This window comes from Kogia breviceps, chromosome 4 (assembly GCF_026419965.1).
Source record: "Kogia breviceps isolate mKogBre1 chromosome 4, mKogBre1 haplotype 1, whole genome shotgun sequence".
NCBI lineage: Eukaryota > Metazoa > Chordata > Mammalia > Artiodactyla > Physeteridae > Kogia > Kogia breviceps.
The window spans coordinates 115,702,042-115,720,715 of record NC_081313.1 but is presented as its reverse complement, the minus strand read 5'-3'; the positions used below and the strand labels follow the sequence as shown (position 1 = coordinate 115,720,715).

Here is an 18,674-nt window from a genome sequence, read left to right as displayed (position 1 = left end):
GGGCACTCGAAGACAGGGAAGGAAAAGATATTAAAAATCTAGCTGTAGTGAGGTATAAAGGGTTTAAAAATAGCTTTATTGGGCTTCCCTGGTGGCGCAGTGGTTGAGAGTCCACCTGCCGATGCAGGGGACACTGGTTCCTGCCCCAGTCCAGCAAGATCCCACATGCCGCAGAGTGGCTGGGCCGCTGAGCCTGTGCGTCCGGAGCCTGTGCTCTGCAACGGGAGAGGCCACAACAGGGAGAGGCCCGCGTACCGCAAAAAAAAAAAAAAAAAGCTTTATTTACATACCATAAAATTCGTCCATTGTAAGAATACAATTCAATGACTTTTAGTAAATTTACAGAGTTGTTCAAACATCACAGTTCATTTTTAGAACACTTCCATCATCCCCAAAATAACAAGTTGATTTGCAGTCAAGATCTACTCTTTATTTTTCTCTTTTTAATTTAGTTTTGGCCGTGCCCCTCCGCATGCGGGACCTTAGTTCCCCCACCAGGGATCGAACCTGCATCCCCTGCCGTGGAAGCAGAGAGCCTTAACCACTGGACAGCCAGGGAAGTCCCTCAAGATCTACTCTTACCCCGAGCCCCTGGCAACTACTAATCTGCTGTCTCTATAGATGTGCCTTTTCTGGACATTTCATATAAATGCAACCATACAATACGCACCTAACTTTTTTTATTGTAATGTCTTTAAGATTTATCCATGTTGTAGCACACATCCGTATTTTGTCCCTTAATGATTGCAGAGTGGTATTTCATTGTTTGGATCTACCACATCTTATTTATCCATTCACCAATTGAATAGACATTTTGACTTGTTTACACTTTTTGGCTCTTATGAATAATGCTGCTATGAATACTCACATCTATATCTTTGTGTAAACATGTTTTCATTTCTCTTGGGTAGATAGCCAGGAGTGGAATTGCTGGGTCGTATGGCAAGTGTATGTTTAACTTTATAAGAAATGGTTAAACTGTTTTCCAAAGTGGCACCTTTTTACATGCCTACCAGCAATGTATGAGGGTTCCAGTTTTTTCACATCACCAACACTTGTTATTGTCTGTCTGAAAAGGCTAACTTAAGGATAATTTTCTAAAATAAAGCAAGTCACCCTCTCCCCACACCAACCCCAACATATACCCAGGCAGGCAGCAAGTGCCAGTTTATCAGAGTTGGGAACCCACCCTCTGGCCCCCACTGCCTTTTCACCCTCAGGCTGCTGCACAGTCCCAGGATCCCTTGGCCCTAAAAGGAGAGAGAAAAGATGTAGTTGCAAGACTATCTCAAAACTGACGGGTGGGAATGTGGTAGGATAGGGTTTGTGATAACTAGTGAGTGAGTGGGGCCCATGTTCTAGAAAATCTATCCAGGTAAGATCTCCCAGGAGACAGTAACAAAATGCAACGTGTACAGATAACCTCTCAGGACTAGTCTCCCGGGACAATTTCCCACACCATCTGATCTTAGCCCCTTCCTCCTTCTGCGGTACGGGCACCTCATCAGTGTGTGGCCCGCCATCTACCAGGCACCTTTTCTCCTTAGAAAAGTATTGCTGAGGACTTAAGGACATTTGCCAAACTGGATAAATAATGACATATAAACAAGCATACCTTGTTTAGCCCCAGACATATTACCAAGAAGATATAAACAAACGGGAGGGAGTTTGAAATAGAGCCATAAAGATGATGAAGAGGCTGGCTCCGTTTCCATGCAGAAAGATTAAATGAAGCAAAAAATTTTTAGGAGTCTGGGCCCTGACTCTATGAGTGTGGGGGTGGGGAATTGGGTGATTATTGCTTTGAGTAAGAGAGAGGGGAGTAAATGGGGACGTGGTGGGAAGCAGGTGCCAGAATGGGGGGGCTCTGGAGTGAATGGGCCCACATCCACACAAAGACTTGTACTCAAATGCTCAAAGCAGCTTTATGTCTAATAGCCCCTTTAGGGAACCAACCCCAATGTCCATGCACAGGTGAGAAGGTGAGCAAATTGTGCTATAGCTGTGCAGTGGAATACTGTTCAGCAATAAAAAGGAGTGAACTATTTATACACGCAACAACATGGATGAATCTCAAAATAACAATGCTAAGTGAGAGAACCCAGACCAAAACGAGTACATACAGAATTATTCAACTTGTATGAAACTCCAGAAAATGCAAACTGATCTATATAGTGACAGAAAACAGATCAGTGGTTGCCTGGGGACAGAGGTAGAAGAAGGAAAGACATCCAAGGGGTATGAGGAAAGTTTTGAAGGTGATGGATATGTTCATCATCTTAATTGTGGCGACTGTTTCACTTGTGTACACATGTCAAGACTCATCAAATTGTACACTTTACATGTACCTCAATTGTATTTACATCAGTTTTTTGTACTTTTGTATGTACATCAAGTGTACCTCAATGAAGTTGTAATAATAGCAGTAATAATAATAATAAACAACCAAAGTACTAAGGAGAATGGACTTATGGGAGGGCTTCCTGAAAAAGGAGATGAGATAGTTTTACTTGGATCTGAGAAGCTGAGCCACCAACTTGACTTAAAAGAACATATCGAGTAAGCTTTGCCTCAAAAGGCTCTCCTAGGTTCTAGTAATGGGAAAAGGGAGATGGGATGAAAAATCACTGAAGTGGAGGGCTAGATTTGCTATTTGGGTGCAAAATCTTATTAGCACCCAAAGGCATATGGGTAGAATGTTGAAATCTTATTTGCTCAATACCTGCTTCTTTTAGACCTGGTCTCATTCCCCTTAGGACCACTGGGATCTCACTCTGCCCAATCTTCCCCTCTCAAACTGCATTAAGTGTGACTGCACCAGGGAAAACAGCAGAGGAGAGAGGGGAACATTGGAGAGAACCCCTCTGACCCCATTGCACCCGTTCCTGACTCCATTTCTTCCTGGGGTGTGGGAGCTGTAAGTGGGGGCAGGTAGAAGGAAGCACACCTCAAACCCAGCCTGACAACAGAAGCTAAGCTCTGCCTTTCTGAGTGCTTAGAATCTTTCAGAATGAATGAGGCTGAACATTACTGAAATTTAGGAGAAAAGAGTACCTCTCAGATACTAAGAGGTAAGGGTCAAGAGTCCTTAGGACCTGGATTTCTTTTGCTTCAGAATTGAAACCTGTCCTCCGCTGGTTGAGTTCCCCTGCCCTCTCTCCTCTTCCACCCCATTCCTCTCTGTCCCCCTCCACATCCCTGAAGCCCTAGACAATGTCCCTAGGTAGCAATCAATTGTTCAACACTATCTGGGTCCCTTCCCAAACCTCAGCCTTTATGATGATGCAAGTTTTTATCAGCACTGCCCTGTGCCCTTGGTTTTAGATTTCCCTCACAGGAGCAGGAGTTAAAATGAACACTTTACTTTTTCTTTATACTATAGGACCTTAAAACCAGGCAATTACTGAGTCTTGGACTATTTAAACCATGCAAAGAAACTTAAATTTCAACTGTCAGAACCTAAAGAAACCCTGGTGACAGGACGAATAATAATTAGCTGGCAGGCTTGGCATCTGCATCAGAATCACCTGGCATGCTAGTTATCAAGGCCAGTTCCAGGACCCCATTCCAGACCTCAGGAATCAGATGCTTTGGGAATGGGGCCTGGGAATCTGATTCTGATGCACTGTAACAATGTAGAAGACCCTTTGCTTTGAAGGAACAGAGTGAGTCTCTTTGTTCCTTCTTTCATATTTTATTCTTGCCATGTTTTTTTTTTTCTTGGGAGCCTGTGATGAGAAATTCTTAAGAATGTGTAACAGGCATAGACTTGTTTTCCTGGGCCTAGAGTAAGATGGGGAGGGGAGGTGGGGCTGGGAAGAGGTGTGCCAATGTAAATATTGTCCCATAAGGATGTGGCGATTTTGCCAGGAAGCTACAGGGATGTGCCCGTTGCTAGAGAAGGTGGCTTGGTTCCCCGTGTTCCAGGCTGAGGAGTCTGGTGTCATGGGAAAGGGCAGAGATCAACACTGCTGGTGTTTGAGGGGTAGAATGGAAGAGAAAGAATTGGGTTGATGCCAGGGGATTGCTGGAATTCCCCTGGCTCCAGGAGAGGTGTGGGTTGGTAACCAGGGAGACCCTTAGAGGGAGGAGAAGGTGTGGAGGTAGGTTAGACTTCGATTTCATTCAGGGCCTGATATCCATACTGGATAGAGGGGATACGTCATTGTCCTTGATTTGGGGGTCAGAAGTTGGGAAGGGAGCCAAGGCTTGGGAATTCCAGGACACCAAATCTATTGCACCCATCTGACCAATGGAAGGTGGTGTCTGACCAATTCACAGAAGACTCATATCAGGGTTGGAGGTAGTGCTTCCATTCAGTAATCCATCCATCCATCCGCCCTGTCTCACACACAAAGCAAGCCAATAGAGCTGACTTCCACTTACTCTGCCAAACTCAACTTTTCCACCTTTCCTAAGCCCCTGGGTGGGTTGAGTGTCCTTTGCGGTACTCCCAGAGAGCCTCATGCTTGCCCATGTTATATGACCTAGCACCATGTTATAATTTTTGGCTTCATCTTTATCTCCCCAACTGACAATGTGCATTGTTGTTGTGGCCCGCTCAAGGCCTCTCACAGAATAGACAGATGCTCATGAGCCCAAGAGATGCTCTGGCTATGAGTGTGGACCCTCAGGGGGCTGGGGCCAGAAGAACCCAGCACTTTAGGCCTCCTATATAGTGGGGACAGACTTAGTCTAGGTGGAACAATAGACACCAGGCCAGCCTCCTGCCCACTCTGCCCTGTGTCACAGGAAGCTGCCAAGGATCACAGCTCTAGCTGGCAAGTAATGAGATTTTTTTCCTGGAAGGATTCTTGGCTTGATAACCGGTCCTTGCCTCTTCTAATCTTCTTCGATACCCTCAGGCTTCTGGGGACATGGAGGATGGGAGGGAGAGTCTGAGGCAGCCCCAGCTTTTACTGCTTCCCAAAGACCTCTGCCCACCCCTCATCTCCCCCAGGTGTATAGGGCAGGGATTCCCAAGAACACAGAATTTCCCAGTCCTGGGTAGAGATGGGGGCAGGGCTGGTCAGACATTTGGGGCTAGAATGGTGCTGCCTCTGGCCACGCATGTTCCACCTCTACCTCTGGCCTTTTTTAGCTGTCACTAACCAAGATAAGCCTGAAGCCCACCAGACTGAGGAATGGGCCCAGTATCAAGAAGAGGAGACCCAAACCCAATTCTCAAAGAATTCACTCCAGCAACACAGTGGGCATATCTCTGGTTGGAATATCCTTGTCTCTGGAAAAGTCCCTCAAACCCCTCGATAGAGATGGCTACTGCAGAGGCCTCCCCCTAGCCCAGGAAACACAACCAACCACAGCTATTTTAATTTCCTTTTAATTTTTCTGAAGGATATACACCACATATCCCATGGGCAGTAAAGCGCATTCAACGTGTTTATAAGCCAAACAGTCACTTTGTTTAAGCAAACACAAGTACAAAGTAAAATAAAACCACAAAATAATGAACTGCATGTTCATAACATACAAAAATTGCCGCCTACTCAGTAGGTAACTACAACATTCCAACTCCTGAATATATATATAAATTTACATTTTCAGTTAAAAAAATAGACTTTTGAGAGTTCAGATTTTTAGATTTTGTTTTCTTACATTCTGGAGAACTGAAGCTCAAGCTCAGCCCTTTTCCTTATTTTGCTCCCAAAGCCTCCCCCGAATCACCACTCCTTGCCCCCCTTAAGGCTAGAGGTGAGCACATCCCTCACAATTGCACATGTCAAGCCGTCAGCAAGGCGCATCACACAAAAGGCACCAAGACGTGAAACTTTTTAAACCAAAAGGACAAAAAAAACCTAAACCTTTCAAAAAAAGGAGAAAAACCAAGCCATATTTTGCCACATGTGAGAGTACAGTCGGGCAATATTTACAAAAGGTTAACAGAACAACACTCTGAAACATGCTCTGATTAATACCGAGAATTGCTGTTTCAAAAAAAGCTTCAAACTTAATTGTCACAGCATCATCACAAAACGAAGGATCACCATTGGTTTGCTTGGCTTTTCTTTTTTTTTTTTTTTTTTTTTTCCCAAAGTGAGGATCTAATTCCAAATAATACAATAGAGTATGCAAATTATTTCACATCAAGAGTACCCCAAGAGAAACAAAATCCATGGCACAGACACTGTACAAGAGTACAGGGCTGGACTCTGAGGGGCCCAAACCCCATTTTGCCAACTTGATTTTCTAGCATTGAAGGGAGCAAGGGGTCAGGCATACGATGGAGATGATAATGAAATGATATATCCAAAATCCATGCAAATCAAGTTCTTTGGATAGAAGTGAAGACCTTGCACATGGCTGTTTCAGGCAGCTGAAGTCAAAGGTAGTAAGTAGGTCCTGGGAAGGAAAGGGAAGTGGACAGAAAGAATTGTTGGCCAATAGACCTTCCACAGCGACCCTGGGGTCAAGTAGAGGAGGATTTGGCTCTGAGAACCTCCAACTGACCTAAGAGGAGCCCCCTCCTATGGCCATCTCCTCCTCCCGTCCTTTAAGTCTCTTGTGTTTCATTTTCTCCCTTTTTCCTTTCCTTTTAGCAAATTTCAATCGTCCTGGGAGAAAATGTGGTCGTCATGTCCGAAAGCCCTGTGGAGGCGCTGAAGGAGTTGGTGACAGCTGAGGAAGGGAAGCTGCTGACCTGGGCAGGGAAAGCAGGAGGAACGGAGGAGTATGTGGTGGCCACGGAGGGTGATGGGAAACCACTGTGCACAGGCGATGGGTAGGTCGAGGAGCCAGGAGAGGAGTAGGAGGTGGGCACGGGTGATGGGTATGAGGTGGTGGCTGGGGATGGGTAGGAGGTAGCCACTGGGGATGGGTAGGAGGTAGCCACTGGGGATGGGTAGGAAGGGAGAGAGGAGGTAGTGGCAGAGGCCACACTTTTGTCTGCTTTCTTGTCCTTCTGCCGCAAGTGGATTTTGGTATGCCTCTTGCGTTCATCACTCCTGGCAAACTTTCTCCCACAGATGTCACAGGCGAATGGCTTCTCGCCTGTGTGGGTGCGGATGTGGGTGGTGAGGTGGTCGCTGCGGCTGAAGTTGCGCATGCAGATGCGGCACTGGAAGGGCTTCTGGCCGGTGTGGATGCGGATGTGGCGGGTGAGCTCATCTGAGCGAGAGAAGCGGCGGTCACAGGACTCCACGGGGCAGGCGTAGGGGCGTTCATGGGGGGGAGTCTTGCTGGGTCGGTTGGGGTACTTGCGCATGCGGCTGGGTTTGATGAGCTGGGACTGGTAGGTGGTGTTGAGGGTCTTCAGGTCCTGGGAGCCCGACTGTGTGGCAAAGGCCTTGATGGTAGAGAGTGGAGTGAGCGAAGGCTGCTGGGTACGGCTCTCCAGGCCCTGGAAGGGTTTCTGGTCTGGGGTGCCCAGGCCCAAGTCCCCCTGCTGTTGTGGAAACAGATAGTCAGGGATCATGGGGACCTGGAAGCCACCCTTGGCAGCAGGATAAGCAGGAGGTGGGTACTGAAGCGCAGTGCCTGCTGAGCCTGGAAAGGCCTGACCTTGTGGCTCAGGGAAGATGTCGGTGTTAGGTGTGGGGAAGGTGGGTGCCGCTGAGTAAATAGGGCTGCTGTCGTTGGACTGCACTGCACAGCTCAGGGGTGGGCTCTGTGAGGCAGAGGAGGAGGCCACTGGAGATGATGCTGAGGATGAGGTGGCTGGGGGGTTGGTCATGCTAACGAGGCCGCTGACCAGGCTGAAGAGGGGCTCAGGCCATAAGGTGTTGCCACTGTTGGGTGCAGGCTCCAGAGAGAAGCGGCCAGTGTAGGTGATGGGGGGCAGCCGGGTGGTTTGGCTGGGGTAACTTGTCTCCACTAGAACCTTCTCGTTATTCAGAGTGATGTCAGGAAAAGACTCTGGCAGGAGAGAGAGAGGGAGGAGGCCTGGTTACTGGAGAGCAATCACTGGAGGGCGAGGAGGACCCACGCTGCCAGGCGAGAGGTCGGGCCAGCTACCATTGACTCTTGAGCTGGTTAATAATTGATAGCAGCAGATTGCAATGTTCCTGGACCCGCTCCAGAGGCAGAACCCATTTCAACAACATCTGATGCAAATACGGAGAATCCCCCTCCACTGCAGCTCCCAGCGTTCCGCAGCAGTCGCTGCGCGGGTGAGGGATTCCCGCCAGCACCCCCTCCGCCACCGCTAGTGCGCGACCCCTGCCCCAGGCTGCCGGTACATCCCTGGCCAAGGATCACGGTCCTTCCCTGGGGACAGGCGGCAGGCTAGCCTTTCTGGAGGCGGAAGGGGCGCAGCCCTGGTCTTCAAAACAAGCCCTCCCCCCACCCCCGCAGCCCCACAGCTCTCCATCCAAAACAAAAGCTGGTTCCCCTGCGCACTGTTAAGGACGAGGAGGAGGTGGGGGGATGTCCCCAGGCATTCCTCTAACACAGGACCTTGGGGATGAGAGGAATGGAAGGGAAACCCCAATTGCATCCCTGAAGTCCAGGAGCACTGCTGCGGTAAAGGGGGCGCTGCAAAGGCCGTGGGGAAGGACCAGACGCTAGGATGGTGGCGAAGGGGCTAGCCCTCGGCGTAGGCCACAGCTTACCTGCGGTCAGGTGCTCGTAGGGCTGCTCGCTCGCCTCCCCCTGAGGGTTGAAGGCGCCGCCGCTGCTGTTGCTGCCGCCCCCTCCACCTCCACCGCCCCCGCTGCTGCTGCTGTTACCACCGCTGCCCTCCGGGACCCCGGAGGCACCGAGGAACTGGGGAGCCCCATTGCTCAGCAGCATCATCTCCTCCAGCTTAGGGTAGTTGTCCATGGTGGGCGAATGAGGAAAGGAGCCAAAGGGGTCGGAGATCTGCAGCGGGGACATCAGCTGCATCTCGGCCTTGGCTGCCGCCATCCCGGACTGGCGGGCTGGAGAGCTGGTGGGGGGGGTGGGCGCAGCCCGGGGCAGGAGCTTCGGGGGACACCTCTCGGGGGCCTGGCCAGGTCACATGCGGGGCGCGGGGCACACTGTGGAGAGCGCAGGTGGGGTCTGCCGGCTCGCCCTCGCCGCCGGCCGGTGTAGACGCGGCGCGGCTGCCGAGGCTGGGGTAGGGGCCGGTCCTGCGGCGGATGCTGGCGGCGGCGGCGACGGCAGCTGGCGGCGGCGGCTCCCCGAGTTCTGCGCGCTGGGATCTCTCGCGACTCCCCGGATCCGCCTCTATTTGAAGGGTCTGGAACGACATGGACCCGCCTCCTTCGTGACGTACATGGCCATAAATGGGAAACAGGAAGCCCTAATATGGCAAGACCAGCCGGGAGGACCCGGAGTGACGTGAAGCCCCCTCTCCAAGAGACATAGGCACTGCCATCCCGCAGCCTGGGCCCGACGCCGGTTCCCACACCCTGGGTGCCCAGGCCTCGAGGAAGCTTAGCGCTCAAGCCACAGCTGAGGACTCCCGGACCGAAGCTGCTTCGTAGTTCCCGTTGTTGCCCCCGCCCCTTCCCTCCGCCTTCTTCCCTCCTCCCGGAGCCGGAAACAGCCGGGCCATATCTGGGCGCTCCAAATAAGGTGCTGCCCATATAAGGGTTGTTCCGGCGGGAGATCCTTCCTGCTCCTTATATGGCGTTTCCGGGTCGCTGCCTGCTGTTCCCTGGCTCCCTCCCTCCTCTCTGGTTGCGAGCCGGGAGCCCTACGCGCGCGCAAGAGCCGGGGACGCCCAGGCGGGGAGAGTTCCAGGCGCGTAGCTCTATGCGCTTCGCGGCTCCCGGCGGGGACTGGGCTGGGGAAGCCCGGGCCCTGGGCGGGGGCGAGGGCGAGTAGGACCTGGGTTCTGCCACCGTGATCCAGGGCTCGCCCGCCCACCTCTGGGACCGTGGGAGCCGGGCGGGAGCGAAGGGGAGGAGCTGCTGGGCTGGCCAGGGCAGAGGCCGCCCAGGAGAGGCGGGGCCCTGACCCCAGGCCTCGACCAATGGCATGGTGCCTTTCCAAGTGTCGCGGGGGAAACTGAGGCTAGGAAATAACGGCCAGATGGTTCCTGGGTTCCTTCCTGTGAGGTACGGTGGGCCATCTGCTTCTCCGCTGTCTGCCAATGGGGTGGGGCTGTTGGAGCCTGGGGATCCCTCTGCGCCACCCGAACCAAAAGGCTGTTCTCTGATCCCTCTGGGGAAGAGCCCACGTTTGGGTGGTTGGACGAGGTAAGCTTATTGCCTCTGGAAAGACCTGAGTGCTGTTCCCACCAGGAACCGGTGGTCCCTGTGTTGGTGGGAGACTGTCCCACCTTTATCCAGAACAGGTGGAGGTGGGGCGGGAAGTGTGGGAATCTGAAAAGGAGGCTTCCCTGTGGACTGTCTGGGGACCCCAGGCTGGCTCGAAGAGAGGACCTGCTTAGCGGGCTGGTACTGCCCTCTGGAGGTCCCTCCAGCTCGGTTCCCCTGGCCCCTGGCCGAGTGGGCTCTTCGGCCGCCGTCTTGCTCCCCCTCCCGGCTTCTGTACTGGGCGCTGCGCCAGGCTGGGGGAGCCTTAGACGCAGTGAGCGCGAACTGAGCAGGCGCCGCATCCTGGGCTCCCCCTGCAGTCCCTGGGGAGCCGCCACAGCCGAGGCGCCCAAATCCCGGGCGGGATAACACTACCCTCATCGAGCCAGGCCAAGGGCGAGGGTGGGAGGAGAGGGGAGTAGACTGGAATGGTTCCCGCAGGTCTCCCGGGAGCGGGACGCAAACGAGGAAGCCCTCCCCGTCCCGTCCCCGCCCCGCTCCCCACAATCAAGTGCGCAACCCAAAGAGAACTGGAATTCCGGTAGGGGAAGGCTTCTGCTCTAGCTCTGAATCCAGGGGAGGTGGTGTTTTTTCTGAATTTAAAAAGAAAGCAGAAAGTGTGTGTGTGTAAGGAGCTTGCTGACGATACTGGGAGGGAAGGGGGCGGGTTAGGGTCTGCTTGAACCTAAACAGCCTCAGGAAGTAGGTGTCGGAGGGTTTAAATTGGGGGAGGGGGCGTAGCTATCTTGGGCTTCATCCCTTTGAATCCTAGACACACACACACACACACACACACACACTTATAAAAATCGGCTTAAGGAATTACACACACACACACTTATAAAAATCGGCTTAAGGAAACACACACATACACACACACACACATACACACACACACACACACACACACACACACACACACACATAAAAATCGGCTTAAGGAATCCGGCAGTGAACCAGGGCTCCCTCGTCTCTGTGCTCTAGGTCTGAACTCCCCATCCCAAATGCTAGGGCCTGGTGGGTGTCCACTCCCACCGCCTACTGAGTTGTCCATTAGGAGCAAGAGTGAGGCACCTCTCTGAGGCCTCCTGCTGGGCAGAAAGCCAGGCCATTCAGGGTCAGATGTCTTGTGTCTGAATGCCCATTTTGCTACTTCCTGGTGGGGTACCTTGGCCAGGATTTTTGTATCTTTCTTCAGCTGTAAAAAAGAGCTAACGTTAATGATGCTCACATGGAAGGATTGTTGTGAAGACTGAAGCTTATGTGGACTGCCGTCTGTCAAGTCCTAAAGCACAGTGCCTGCCTTGCTGTTGGCATTCAGTAAACAGTGGCTGTTGTTATTTATGACCCCCACAAGGTCACCCAAAGCTCACCCTCCCATCCTCAGCCTCCAAGCAAACCCCAGTGACCCTTTTCTGAAAAGTTGTACAGAGAAGGAGAAACATTCCAATTCTAACACAGGGGACATTGTCCTGAAGAGCTCATCTGAATCCTTCTTGCTGCAGTAGAACATCATTTCCTAGAGCAGAATTATTTCAACCTTGACTATGCAGCAGAATCACTGTGGAGCTCTGAAAAAGAAAGGTTTTACCCTAGGCTAACTGAATCACAATCTTCCTGAGGTCATGAGGGTCAGAACTAAGCAGGCACTTTGTCCTAGGATCCTCCTTCTCTCTCAGGAGCTGCCCAGACTCCTAGAGCACATCTTCCTCCCCCAGCCTGGGCAAACCGGTTCCCCCATGATTCTAATGTGTAAGCTGACCTACGGTATCTTCAGGTCCTCACTGAAGCTGGGCACTCGAAATCCTAACAGTCTACATCTTTTGCTTTGCATGTCCAACCTTTCTTTTCCTAAGTGCTCCCTGCCAGCTGTTTCCTCTGGAGAACCACCCCAATCCATGTGGTTGAGGGAAGAGAACCCCATCCTAGTTCTAGGAGAGGGTATGTCACCCTTGCCTGGCCATCTGTCTAGCACCCTTCCATCCAGCAGTCCAGGATCATTCCATCTCCCTAGGCATAGCCACTGAGTCAGGATGGGTACATGACCCAAACTAGGCTAATGAGAATCTCTTCTTGGACTTTTTCTGGAACTCTTGAACAAGGGGAATTCTCTTACCCGGGTGGTACTAAGCCAATGGAATGTAAGCCTGGAAGCCATCTTGCCATCAGGACTGGAGAGATTACCTGAGAATGAAGCCAGTGCAGAGGAAATTAGAAAATAGATTCACACATAGAGAGTAAGTCTCTGGATACAGCCTGAGCCTTTTAGTTACACAGGTCAGTGTATTCCTTTTTTACTTATTAAAACTTATTTCAGTTTCTATTACAACCTAGCAGGTTCTGATTAATACACCCATTATACACAACAACAAAAAACTTTTTTGAGGACTTTCTGTGGGCAAGGCCTGGGAATAAGGCCTAAGGCATAGGCCCCTGCCACTGAGAAGCTTACAGTTGGATAGAAGGGAGCCTGGATTACACGTTACAAGAGAATTAAGAATAGGCAGCAGCCCTGTTAGCCACCAGAAGTCAGTTACGCTACAGAACATAGAGGATAGGGGACTGGGAAAAGGACAAGGATGATATTTTGGAGGAGAAAGAGCATGATGAGGAACAAACTTTGTGGTGAGGAAATGAGAGGCACTTTCAGGCCGGGGTTGGGGGGTGGGTTGGCCACGAGAGTCCATGTGCGGTCTGTCTAGAAAAAAATGCGTTGGAGTAGAAAGTGTTTCTATTGGGAAGTAGTAGGAGATAGAGTTGAATAAAACATTCATTCTTTTAAAAACAGGTTTATTGGCCATTGTGTGTATCAGACGCAGTGCTAAGGAGGAGGTGGCCTTTTCAACTCTGTCCTGACTCCACGGTATATGCCCCTGGAAGGCAGCTTCCTCCCAGAAACAGTGACAACAGCTGGCTCAGAGCCCTTACACACTGCCCACCTTCACGCTTGCTGTGAGGGGGCATGAGTGAGAAAGACGCCCGGCGGAAAGCCTCCTCCTGGACAGGGTTATACTGCTGTTCTGCCTTCTCAGCAGTGGGGCTGGGAGCATCTGTGTTATCCCCATTCTCCTCTGGTCTGTCTTTTGGCCAATGGCACACTTGTTTGCTGTGACTGGGGGGACAGAGAGGGGAGGAGACATGGTGAAAAGAATTGGCCCCTCCCAAGGAGGGTTTGTGAGCACCCAACTTGTGACCAACAACCCAGATGGGACAACAGGTCTGGGGCCTAAAGAAAACCAAGATGGGAGAAGGAAGGCCCTGAGCACCCTGGCCTGGGTGTCATCGGGGCCTCAGGGGGGCTCAGGGATGAGTCTGGGACTCTCAGACCTTGCCTGCTGGGTGACTGATGCCAAAAACCCTGGAAAACGTGAGAGGCCCTCGGTCTGCAGGTCTGAGCTGCTTTCTGTGCTCAGACCTTCCTTGCAAAGCAGAGAAGAGGAAAAGGCAGAGGTGAGAGCAGAACTGAGCTGGTCCAGGGCAGCTGAGGCTGCAGGAGAAAGCCAGTGGGAACCATCATGCCTGACCCAGGGCTGAGCAGGCTGCAGCTCTCAGAGGAAAACAAGCCCCTTTTTCCATTGCCGCTTCCTCCTCCCCAGCCCCAGGCTACGTCAGCACCCACATGTGCTGCTCAGATCGTGGTTTGCCACCACTGTGGCCAGCCCAGGGCTCAGGAAGTGACTCTTACTTTGGTTCTGTCTGGGGTGCCTGTCACACTTTCCGATGGCTGATCAGCTCCGCTGGAAACGTGGAGGGCCTGGCCTTCAATGGGTCTGGGGGTAGCTCTGCTCCCACCCCAGGGAGGGCCTTCGGGGTGCAGAGACAAGAAACCAGAGAGAAGAGGCCAGGTATGGGGTGGGACAGAGGGTGCACTGAGAGGGTGGGGAGAAGTGGAGACATGGAGGAAGGGGGAAAATGAGAGAGAATCATCCCAGAGTGTTGTAGTGTGAAACCATCTCATCTCCTCCAATTACAGACAGGAAACCAGGTGCCAGAGGAGACCCTGAGTCCTAGGATAGGTGGAGAAGGGCAAGTTCTGAGACAGACCCATGCAGAGTGAAGCTGAGGCCTGAGGAAGAGGGGGGTCCACTGGGCTCTGAAGAGGTGCTTGGCATGCACCCTCCAGATGGCATCCAGGGCTGCAGGGAAGAGCCCATGGAGGATTGGCCCAGGTGGGGGTCTGCCTGCGAGAGTTGGGGTCTGGGCTGCTGTCCTCAGAGTCTGCCTGAGGGGTCATGTGCCGGACAAAGTTAGGTAAGGCCTGAAGTGGAAGTCACGGAGGTGGCACAGAGGGGCCATTGAGGGAAGGAGGGAGTGGGTCAAGATAGACGACCTTTATCGTTTAGGCCTGCTCTCCTGGTCCTCTCTGCCCCAGAGTATCCAGCAGATGCAGAAAGAGGCTGCTGTCCCTGGACATCAGTCTCTCTGCCCTGTGCTGAGTGGCCCCTCTCCGAGGCTCAGGGCCAGCAAGATCCTGGGCTTAGAGGACGATCCATCCTGCCGTGGCTTCCTTGCTCCCCACACCCCCAGCTGAGTGTGCAGCAAAGCTGGCTGCAGAAATCTCTGGAAGCTCGTTGGGCAGGCAGAGGGAGGGGAGTGTTACATAAGAGCCCACTGATGTGCAGGAAGTCTAGAGCAGCCTTTAGATTAGAAAGGCAGCGTTCCCATCCAGCCCAGAAAGGCAGGAATAGCAACGGCAGTTATTTCTGGCCCTTCACCACCACCCAGTGCCAGGGCTGCTCAGCTTCGTGGTGGGTGAGCTTGGACTCTGCAGACCTGGGGGGAGGGCAGGGAGCGGGGACAGGTAGCCCCTGGGGTTACCCCACTCTGGTACTGGCCTCACCGTCCCCTCCCTCTAAACACCAGGATGCTGAAATCGGTGGTGGTGCTCATTTCCTCTGATTTTCCTTAATCTCTAGATGCATTCTCTATCCCCACCCCACCCCCAAGACACATTTACGATGTGACAGCCTCCGTGCTAAACACTTGACAGGCATTTGTCCTCACAATGCCTTATGAAGTAGGTTCCATTCTTATCCCCATTTCACTGAAGAGGAAACAGGTTCAGAGAGGGCAGGTGACTTGCTCAAGGTCAGAGAGCCCGGCAGTGGTAGAGCCAGGATTCCAATCCAGACAGTCTAGAACCCTCTAGCTGAACCCCAGCTCATCCCAAGAACTGTTTTCTGGGGCCCCAGAATGAATCAGACAAAGCTTTCATCTTAGTGGGGTTCTTGAGTCAAGTCGAATAGGGGAGGCGGACACGTGAACACATCATTTCAATTCATTCATTCAACGATTACTTATCACACATCTGCTCCACTCTAGGCATTAAAGATATAAGGAGAAGTAAGGAGGGTTCTCCCTTTTTTGCAGGTCATAGCCCAGTAAGGGAGACAGACAAGTAAACAAGCAATTTTAACAGTGTGATATGTGCTATCATGGGGGAAGCACAGTGACTGTGGGAGCCCCTAATCCAGCTCCCACCCACTGACGTGGTTCCCAGTCAGTCAGAGAGCCAACTCACCATTTTATAATAATTCCAAGAAGCTGGGTGGGGGAGGAATGGTGGTGAGACCAGCCAGGAAACCATGCAATCATCCAGGAGAGAGGGTGAGGTCTGGGTGCATCAGCACCAGCTATCACAGAGACTCTCTTCAGGGGCCTCCCAGTCAGAGGCAGAGAGCAAGAAAAACTGACACCCAAATTTACTGACAGGATTCTCAGCCCAAAGTGCATCCATTTCCCATGGTACGGAGGCAATAGGATAGTTAGGCTGGATGGAAAAGTCCTCTCTTTCTCCTCCTCTAATCATCACCCTATCTGGTCTAGCCATATTATGGGGAACGCTGTTTTAGGGCAAAGTCAAAATGAGTGACTGAAGGGGAAGCTGGCACCCAGAACCAGGGAGAAGAGCTTCACTTGGGCAGAGGCTGCACTTCTGTTCCTATCAGCAAAGGTAGAGGATCTTTGGAACTGAAAGTTTCCCTCTGGTGAAGCCACAGAGAGAGCCATCATGGCAGGATGACAATGTCTTTAGGCTGACATCGGACTCATTGCTTTTTTCAAAAATATATTGCAGGGCTTCCCTGGTGGCGCAGTGGTTGAGAATCCGCCTGCCGATGCAGGAGACACGGGTTCGTGCCCTGGTCCGGGAAGATCCCACATGCCGCGGAGCAACTAAGCCCGTGAGCCATGGCCGCTAGGCCTGCGCGTCCGGAGCCTGTGCTCCGCAATGGGAGAGGCCACAGCAGTGAGAGGCCCGCATACCGCAAAAAAAAAAAAAAAAAAAAAAAAAAAAAAAAAAAAAAAAAAAATTGCAGTAAAATATACATAACATAAAATTTATAATTTTAAGTGTCCTATTCAGTGGCATTAAGTACATTTGCAATGTTGTGCAACCATCACCAGTATCCATATGCAGAACTTTTTTTTATCATCCCAAACAGAAATTCTGTACCCATGAAATAGTAATTCCCCATCCTGTTCCCTCCCCTCTGGCCCCTGGTAACCTCTGTTATAGTTTTTGTCTCTCTAAATTTGCCTATTCTAGGTACCTCATGTAAGTGAAGATATTTGTCCATAATATTTGTCCTTTTATGCCTGGCTTAGCATCATGTTTTCAAGGTTCATCCATGTTGTAGCATGCATCGGAATTTCATTTCTTTCTAAGGCTGAATAATATTCCATTGTATGTATGTACCGCATTTTGTTTTGTTTATCCTCTCATCTGTTGATGGACATTGGGGTTGTTTGTACCTTTTGACTATTGTGAATAATGAATATTAGTGAGCAAGTATCTGTTTATGGATTCTGTTTCTATTCATCATTCATCTCATCTCAGCAATTACCAGAGGGATTAAAGTTAGATTTAAGAAGGATTTTCTGGTTTCCTACTACCAGTGACCAAAGCAGCAGCATCTCCCTCTTTGGATAGTTTCCATAACTCAAGTCTCTTCTACCTCCTCTAATCCCACCCTTAGACTGGGGTAATGCCCAGAATGGCTGCACTGGTATTAGAAAGAGGCTTTACAGGGGTCACTCTGGGGTCATGGCTTTGGTTGGTTTATTTTTAGGAGCTGGGTGGCAGGGGTCTCACGGTCTTCTCTTGGGCTCTGGGTACTTTTGCCACCACGACCCACCCAAGACCCAGACTTTCTCCTTTCCCTGGCAACATCCAGGCTGTCTCCCTTTTTCTCTCCCAGGCTAAATTGGGAGTGTGAAGCTGCTCTTCTTCCCAATTTAGCTTCTGAATTCAAGTGAGAACTGAATGTGGCTGGAAAGCTGACTCCCATCTGTGTGTGTGAGGGAGAGAAAAGCCGAGCAAGTGAGCATGAGCACATGCGGGGGTGGGGTGGGGTCCAGGTGAGGGTAGGTGATCTGGGCAGCCGCTGTTTAACACAGACACCCATCCTCAGGTGCAGGCAAACAGCTCAGCATAGAGATGCTGAGATTGAAAGGTTGGTGTTTTTCCAGGAGCAGAAGAATGCTGCATGGATATCATTCGAACATTCCAGAAAAATGTGCTGAGTTCTTATAGTGTGCCCGGCCCTGTACTAGCTGCTGGTGGACCAGGTAGACCCATCACCTATGCCCTGGCTTTCAGTCCAGTGGGGAAACAGGCAATGACCAAACAGGGTGATGTATATTGTCAGGGAAGAGAACAGAAGGCCACAGGGGCCTGGACTGGGTGTGGTGTCACATCTAAGCTGAGAATTGAAGCACATGCAGGAGCTGACCAAGTGAAGCAGGAGACCAAGAGTGCTTGGGCAGAAGGCACTGCGTGTTCAAAGATTTGAGTGGGCCTGGCTTCCCCAAAGGAGGACGCTGGCCCCGGGAGCCCACCAGGTGGGCTCAAGAGGGCCAAGAGCTCCCATCTCCTCCTCGTCCTCTTCTTCCAGGAAGAACAGAGACAGATGAGAATGACTGGGCCAGAGAAGTCTGGGAGCGTGTGAGTCCCTTCTGCTCAGGCTCTAAATAGTTGAGGCAGGGGGAGGAGGGAAGCCGCAGATCTCCTTCTGAGTCACCGCTCAGAAAGCTGGACCTGGCAGGTCCAAGATGGACATAGAAGAGAGGAAATGGGATCTCAGTTGCATCAGAGGAGACAAAGGAATCAAGAAGGGTCTCTGCTTGGTTTAACTTACTCCATCCTTTCCTGGGAGGCTGGCTGAGTTGGTCTCTGGGGGAACCTATCCTCTTCTAACCAAATGGCAATGAATCATGATCTGGCTGAGATAGGAACAGGTTGAAATCTTGGCAAAGAAAGACCTTCTCTTGACAGGAAAAGGAGAGAGCTCTCTGGGGGGCCATGTATTTCTCTGTCAGCTCTCTAGTGAGTTCCCCAATGACAGGCACAGCTAAGGGATGCTGGTGTAAAACTTGCCATTAATATTTCAAGCAGCATTATTTATTGATCACTCATCTGGCTGGGACAAAAGGAGAGGGTAATACATTAGGTATTCAGGGCTGGTGGGGTCA

At 51.4% G+C, this 18,674-nt stretch overlaps 1 protein-coding gene across 1 annotated transcript; it reads right to left on the bottom strand.

Moving 5' to 3' along the window:
* Positions 1 to 5,325: 5,325 nt before the first annotated feature.
* Positions 5,326 to 9,416, bottom strand: EGR1 (early growth response 1). The gene is made up of 2 exons (XM_059061275.2): positions 8,568 to 9,416; positions 5,326 to 7,872 (listed from the first exon to the last, which is right to left on the bottom strand). Exons 1-2 carry the CDS (start codon positions 8,860 to 8,862, stop codon positions 6,554 to 6,556), a joined length of 1,614 nt encoding a protein of 537 aa, XP_058917258.1. The 5' UTR covers positions 8,863 to 9,416; the 3' UTR covers positions 5,326 to 6,553.
* Between the last annotated feature and the right edge of the window lie 9,258 nt (positions 9,417 to 18,674).